Source organism: Nicotiana tomentosiformis, chromosome 4 (genome assembly GCF_000390325.3).
Source record: "Nicotiana tomentosiformis chromosome 4, ASM39032v3, whole genome shotgun sequence".
In the NCBI taxonomy this organism is placed as follows: domain Eukaryota; kingdom Viridiplantae; phylum Streptophyta; class Magnoliopsida; order Solanales; family Solanaceae; genus Nicotiana; species Nicotiana tomentosiformis.
Genome location: NC_090815.1, coordinates 100,910,792 through 100,918,421, shown reverse-complemented (window position 1 = coordinate 100,918,421; position 7,630 = coordinate 100,910,792). Strand labels below are relative to the sequence as shown.

At 35.1% G+C, this 7,630-nt stretch overlaps 1 protein-coding gene across 3 annotated transcripts; it reads right to left on the bottom strand.

Moving 5' to 3' along the window:
* Positions 1-1,235: 1,235 nt before the first annotated feature.
* Positions 1,236-4,357, bottom strand: LOC104109763 (uncharacterized). Of its 3 annotated transcripts, XM_009619119.4 has the most exons (4): positions 4,275-4,322; positions 3,886-4,181; positions 2,684-3,435; positions 1,236-2,295 (listed from the first exon to the last, which is right to left on the bottom strand). In XM_009619119.4, exons 2-4 carry the CDS (start codon positions 4,171-4,173, stop codon positions 1,773-1,775), a joined length of 1,563 nt encoding a protein of 520 aa, XP_009617414.1. In that variant the 5' UTR covers positions 4,174-4,181; positions 4,275-4,322; the 3' UTR covers positions 1,236-1,772. The 3 variants fall into 3 exon arrangements, with proteins under 3 accessions (XP_009617414.1, XP_018630959.1, XP_018630960.1); XM_018775443.3 differs by lacking the exon at positions 4,275-4,322 and having other exon boundaries at positions 2,684-3,428; positions 3,886-4,026; XM_018775444.3 differs by having other exon boundaries at positions 2,128-2,281; positions 3,886-4,357.
* Positions 4,358-7,630: the final 3,273 nt, after the last annotated feature.

The window sequence follows — 7,630 nt, the reverse complement described above, 5'->3', positions numbered from 1 at the left end:
GAAGAAAAATGACCCGATGGGTCTTACAAAGGCCAGTTCAACCTATTTATACTTTGGACTTTTAAGCTACTAACCGGCTAAAGCTACAAATATTACAGTGTTGCAAAAATAGCCCAATCTACAAAATAGCTCAAATGAACAAATCAAAATAAACATGCTACAATACTAAACATGCTATACTACTATTTGTGCTTTGGCTTAGAAGCCAAGTACTCCATTAGCTCAACATAATTTGAAGTTGAAATAATGGTTAGAGCAGTATTTTCAAGTTAAATACTAGTTGTATTTTCCACTCAACTTCAAATACCTTTTTTTTAACATCAATCAAATATTATTATATAAACGTATCTAAGAAAACCTGCAATGTTATCTAAATCAAGATAATGCTTAACAAGTAGGTCTGAGAGTGGCAAGCATAACTCTTTTCTCCCTTAGATATTCCTAGTGAAATATCTTGCATGCCCAATTTATACTAGACGAAAGGTGAATTTGCTACTTTACGCCCATGTTACAACTTACAAGCAATAACAAACAAGTTAGGTGAACGGAGAGGAAAACTTCTAGCATTTGGTGCTAGAGCTGTGTTGATCAAAAGTGTATTATAAGCAGTCACACTCCATTTATTCTTTTATTTTTTGATAATCTATGTGTATGAGCTAGTTTTCACGCACTCGACTATTTCATCGGATGCTTGTTGTCTTCCATCAGCACAAATACGGGATAGCTCCTACCAGAGCTAAGGAATATGAGAAGAAATGATCTAAATTTCTTTTTCTCTATTGGAATTTGAACCTCGATTTTCTATAACTTTCACCTATTTCATTGGATTTTGAGATGTAAAGATGTGCTTATGGTGAATCATACGAACAAGGCTTTTGTTTGGAGTGATCTTTACGAAAGCTAAATATATAAGACAATGGTAGCAAATGGCATCAGGAGAATTCTCATATTTGGGCAACACCAATGCAAATTGAGGAAATAGAACAATATATACTTTGGCAAATGACAAGTGAAGAATAGCTCTTCATATTTCTGATGGGAGAACATGAGTGCTATAGTTATGTACTGGTTGCTACTATTTATTTCCTTCACAGCGTCCTAACACTTCGTAGCAAAAATAAATTTGATACATCCTTCAGTTTTTCAAGTGCTCAATTCATGTGCCGTTATTCGGCATCTTAACACACTAGGAAAAAACAAGGAAAAGAAAAGGATGTACTGTACTTGTACAAGTATAATACTTAGAGAAGAACAAATTATAATGAAAGAATGTTCCCAGCATTAATTCCAGATTTGGCGACAGAGGTACAAGAGGAGTCCCTATACAGTATGTTTTCTGAGTACTGCTGATCTATATCAATCTAACCTCGAGATTTCCATTCTCGAGAACCAACACTGATACGAAAAAAGAAGAAGATGGTCACATAGCAGGAAGATACTCTAAATGATGTTACATGTAATAAAAGGCACAGATTGTGAAGCTCGAAAGAATGAAAGGGAAATCTATGTTGCTCTACAACTATGATCAGTGGCGAAGCTAGGATTTTCTCCAAGGGTGTTCAAATTTAAAAGTGAAATATTTTTCCGACAAAGGGTGTTCAATATGTGTTATATACCTCTAAAACGTAATATTTTACCTATGTACACAGTGTAATTTTTCGACGAAGGATAGTCAATTGACCACCCTTATGACCATGTGGCTTCGCCACTGTTTATGATAACTATCTATGATAAATCGCTCCATAAATTATTGATTCTTTTGATAATGACTGCTATTGGTCGAGTTGAGAAAAGGTCGGGTGGTGGTGGACTAATGTCTTCTCAACATCATCATCATCATCATCAAAATCAAGTCCATCTTCGTCATAATCCATTTCAACAATGATTCTGTCTTCAAGGTGCTCTTCGGATTCAGATGACTTGGCTTGTGAATATTGTCGAGTCGTACCAGAAGTATCCAAGCCCATGATTTGCATCTCTGATTCTATCAGTGCTTCCATTTGAGCCCTCTCCTTATCCCTTGGATACGTGCAATAGAGAAAAGAGTAAATCACACAAGATAATGCCATTGGAGTTCCTATGGAAGCGAACAACGCTTGTGCCAAAGCTTTGGCATTTCCTCTGTCTGTCGCAATACTTTCAACACCTTCAGGAACTGGTTTATAACCGTACACATTCTGTGCCAGTAGTCCAACAACAGGGGGAGCAAAAGACGACAGTACAGATTCAAATGATCGGTCCAGAGCATAGATACTTGTTCTTGACTTCTCAGGCACTATCTCTGCAAAAATTGGACTGTTGGCACATCAGCATAATATGCAATCAAGAAATTCATACTGACAATGCACAACGAGTGCTGAAATGTAACCTTAGGAAGGAACTCGATCCTCACCCTTTTCATGACCAATGATCTACTCACAAGTTAACTTTAAACGGGTATATTTCTTTCTAATTTGGCAACACAATAACAAACTACTCCTTCTACAACTTCATGTACCAATCATTCACTCCTATAAATAATGTGTTTTCTTTAGGCCTTATTTAGATATTAGATAATGACTAATTTACTTCATTGACCAAAATCTCTTCTTCCACCACTCCAATCAAAACATTTTGAGTTGCTAACCAAAGAATTCTAAAGGCAAGGAAATGGACAATAGAAGTGTTGTGTGAAGATCATTACTTGTTTGTAGCTGGAGCATTCCAAGATATGCAGAATCCTGTAATAAACAGGATCAGACCATGCATGAATGCCGAGGAAGGATCGTCAGGCAAAGCCAGCATAAGGATTGCCGATAGGGGAATAGCTGAAGCTGAACTTATTTGCGCCAGAATTATCCTGCCACAATTTGGTAGGCGCTGGGATAACATGTCTCCCATCCTGCCTCCAAAGAGTCCTCCAACGGAACTTCCAACCACAAACAAGCCAATAAGTACAGCAGTCTTCTCATGGGAAAGTCCAGTAAGCTCTAACCACATTGGAGCAAAGGACAAAGCTGACCAGGGAAAAGAACCAGTAACACCCTGAGCTACAATAATCTGGAAAGATCGAATCTTTATGACCGATTTTGCTTCTTGAACGAGACCTTGCACTTCCGACATGAAGGATTTACAATTACCTTCATCAGTAGCCTTTAGACGGCCATCTGGGAAGTGAGGATCATTTGCATATAAGCGAACCAAAATACCAATAATAATGCTGACGATCCCAACGAGATGAAATGCGAGCCTCCAGCCAGGAATTCCCAAAAATGTAACGGGCGCTATCATTAAGGAGAACAACCCACCAATTATTGAACCAATATTGCTAGTAAGCTGTAGCCATCCAAATGCCATCCCACGTTTGTCATCATCAGTCGAGTCAGCTACAAGAGATTGAATAGCAGGTGCAACTATGGCTAGGCCTATCCCATTTAAAGCTCTCGATACTGCCACCTTATCAAGCAAAGGTGCATAACTTTAGGAATCCGTTGACATATCCATAATTCTAATCAGTTGGTTTTCCTAGAATGCTATTCGCATATGTACATCAATGGACTACAAGTTGGGGGATGGTGGGGAGGTGCTGCACGCAAATGTAAACACAATCCAAAGACCTAGTGGTACTCGAATTGAAACACACTCTTTATTCGATAGAATCAAGAGAAGAGGAGGTCAAAAGTACCCTCATGCTTTGCAAAATATCTTAATTTTAACATCCGATCCTAATGGAGCTCCAACCTAAAGTATGACGGAGGGTAATTTCAACTCAGACTCAAAAGTAGAGGGTAAATTTGGACATCTTTCCCGAAGTGTTTAGAAAATAAGATATTAATAGAGGAGTAACTTTGGATCAATGAATTCAAAAAATCAAAAATGAGAATTGTATTTATGTAACAGACAGACCTGAGAGAAGGTAGAGGAGAAAGCGACGAGGAAAGTGGCGGCAGCCCAAAGAAAAGCACCATAGGCGATAACATGGGCCCGGTTATGGCGAGCAGCTAAGTAAGCAGCAAGAGGATAACACAGGGACTGAACCATGGACCGGAAAAGCGTGAGGGAGCCCAACCTCGTTGGATCAGCATGTAGTGCTTCACCAACTTCCTTATAAACACCAGGTAACAATGATTCGTCCGCCCTTTCCATTATTCCCGCTAAGTTCACCAGCACCAGTGTTACTGTTTCTGCCTTCATTTTTCTCTCTGTGCAAACAAAATTGTGTCAAGATTTTGATAAACCCTTTTTAACTGTAAAATTGAGGGGAAAATGGGGATTTGAATTAAACAGTAGCTGACAATTGCTGATGAACAAACTGATGAGTCACCGTTGACCCTAACAAATTTCACTCTCCATTTTCCGCTCAATAATTAGAGTATGTTTTACCTGGGAGAGAGTGCTGAATTTTATACTCCTTGATATAGTTTTCAACCAAAATAGTAAAATTAACATGTCTATTGGCAATAAACTTTATTTCCACAATATTGTGAGGAACTTTTTTTTATAATAAAAAAGGTATCAAAATTTGAAGGTGCCTCATCTCCAAGGGTTATTTCGATTGAAATATAAGAGAATTTTTATTTTTGTATAAAATTTTATATTACCTATAAGTCGTTTAATTTTCGGTATAAAACCGTGCATGATTAATAATCTTTATATAACTAATACATAATTTAGTTACTAATATTATGCTATAAAAAGAAATTTATGTATGATTACATACGCGATAAAATGTAGAATAATATGTCGATAAGAGTATCATATATAAAAATTTCCTTAAATTAGACAATTTTTCATAAAAATCCCTTGTGAATATTCACAAATTTATTAGAATTATTAACCTGTTTACCTACTTAATTCTCCATATATTATGTTAAATTTGTATATTTTCTTCATATAGTGACAGTAATATAGTTATAAATATCATCTGAATATGATATATTTCTACATAAAAAGATGAAAAATACACATTTAATACATTAAAGTTACGTATACTAAGTCATATATCACAAGGAACAAAATTAAATTTACTAATAATTGATAGACCAATGATGCCATAATCCACTTTTGCTTTTAATGAACTCGTGTAGTAGTAAGTACTCTTTCATCTTTAACCACAGGTTTCGAGTTCGAGCCCTGGGTATGAAGTTGTCTTTGTTAGAGCGCTTTACACCATAATATAGGACTTCCTGACGCGAATATGAATTTAGTCGGGCTCCAATGCAGGTAACGCTGGATGGAAACAAAAAAAAACATTGAGGTTTGGAGGGTGGAGCTTATAGAGTAACCGCATTCCCTTTCTTGTTTTGGATCCCTTAGAATATTCCTTTGAAGATGCTGTTCCCATTTGGGCCTCAAAATTTCGGCCCAAACATCAAAGTGGACAAACCACTATTCTTCACCAACTTGGGCTAGTGTGGACTTTGGAGCCCTTCAAATTGACACTTGTTTTTGGGCTTTAATGTGAATTGCAAAGATGACTTTTATCAATTCTTCTTTCTAGAACATCGGATAAGATCATAAGAATGAATATATGTCAAATCAGTAACATTGAGAGGTCTGTTAGTTTCCAAACTCTCTAGAAACTTAACTTGACTTTGGAGTTAGTAGTAATAATAATACAAGTAAAAGCTTTACCAAAAACATAAATTTGAATATTAAAATATGAGACGGACAAAATTTTCTTAAAACTTGGCAATTCTGTCAAAATGATTATGATGGGCAAGATAATGAAAATGATACATCTCCAACTCGAATGTTGGGCCTGAGAAGAGACCCCAAAAATCAAAGCCCAGTCCAGTTCAGAGTTGAAGGTCGTTATCGTAATCAATTGCGGGAATCGTGCGGTGGTACGGCCCTGTGGAGTAGTGGGCCGCCAATCCCTATCCTACTCTACTTACTAAACACCGGCCCCACTCTCTGGAAAAGACATAAAGAATAGTCGGATGACTAAAATGCAAGAGTAGTGACCCTCTTTTTTTTTTCTTTTTTTTTTCATATGAAGTATTAAATAATCTCAAAAAATGGCAAATTTTATGTTTTAACTTAGTAGAATGAAGTGGGTTTAATCAAATTATTATACTATGACAATTGGGTAAAAATAATTTTTTTTTGATTAAATATGAGTTGTTGGAGCCCTCGACATGAAGAAAAATTCAAGTATTATAGTGAATGAGATTCAAAAGTTACTTTAAATCATACATTTAAATGTAAACTGTGATATCCTATTTTTTTATAATCTCCTTATATAAATAGCTGGTTCTGCCGCCACTGACGTAACTTCCAAACTCATGTTTTCTGAAATTTTACTTGCAACACTTCGAACACCAAAAACATTTCCTCAAGTTCATGTAGCTATTTTTTCAACTTTTTCACTGCATCTTAAAATATGATTATTTTTAAATTAGGACCACCGACTATATTTTTATTAGCCACTAATGACTACCTAATATTCTGTTTTACTTAAATGTGTTATATATTGTCATCACATAAAGTTAAAATTTACAGGAAAAAAAAGTATTCAGGGAAAGCACATCGTATTAATTCCTTCCTCGAATGGCGCCTCCTGCTTGTCTGCTGGCCCGTTGCTTTCACCGTAATGTAAGCATCTCACGTTATTTATAACGTCATTTTGTGTCATTAAATACTTATTAATTCTCATATGTTTCCCCTCTACAATTTACTTACCTCCTTTAGTTTAACACATTATTTAAATAGAATTATAAAAATTGATTGTATTACTTTAAAAAAATATTTTTTGTTGTACATAAGATTGGATGCGGAGAATATATAATGAGGAATGAAACCCCCCACGTAGATGGCGGAAGTTTGAGCAGCCTACCAAAAGGAGCTACGCTGAATTTCCAATTGGTTGTAATATTAACTGGTGGTTTACCTAAAATTTTTATAATGAATCAGTTCTCATTATATACAAAAATATCAAATTTGATTGCAGTTGTGACGGATAAACTAATATGTTCAACAAGTGGAAGAATATAATTCTTTTCTACTTTCTTATTAGCATTGAACGTTGACATGGCACGTTTAATTGCTGATAAATATGTCTAACTTTGAACTTAAGTTATTAGTATAACTTACATCTTTTTTTAAAATAATTTTGGGGGTCGAGGGAACTGGTGGTGGGAGATGAACTCATGAACATATTTAAATTATTCGAATGTGCTCATTAAACACATTTTAAATAATTCATCATGCTGAAACAAGGAAAACGTTAAAATTAAAGGCCGTGGAGGCTAAAATATGCAACTTTAAAGTAATATTTTCAGTTGCATGAATCATTGCTTAGGCGGACAATAAAGAAACAGTCAGAAAACCAAAATATTTATCCATACTTCATACTCTTTATGATCCATTTTATGTGTAACTAGTACTATATATTTGGAGATTCTAAGAAGCCTTTTGTTATTGCGATTTTTGCAAATATTTCTTTTTATGTTGTTGACATTTAGATTATTAACTCTTGATTCTTTAGCACTTTTTATGTATTAAACAGATAAATTTTATTTTAAGAAACTCAAAAATTCATATTTGAATTTCAATCGAAATTAAATAACTTAGTCTTTTTAATCTGAACTATGTCACATGAAATGCAACAGTGAGAATATATTTTGCAACCTCAATTAAATAACCCTCC

Coding starts and splice junctions, on each gene's coding strand:
- LOC104109763 (XM_009619119.4), bottom strand. CDS start 4,173: ATGAAGGCAGAAACAGTAACACTGGTGCTGGTGAACTTAGCGGGAATA. Junction 3,436..3,885: donor TCTCCTCTACCTTCTCTCAG/GTCTGTCTGTTA, acceptor TTGCTTGATAAG/GTGGCAGTATCGAGAGCTTT. Junction 2,296..2,683: donor AATGCTCCAGCTACAAACAA/GTAATGATCTTC, acceptor ATGTGCCAACAG/TCCAATTTTTGCAGAGATAG.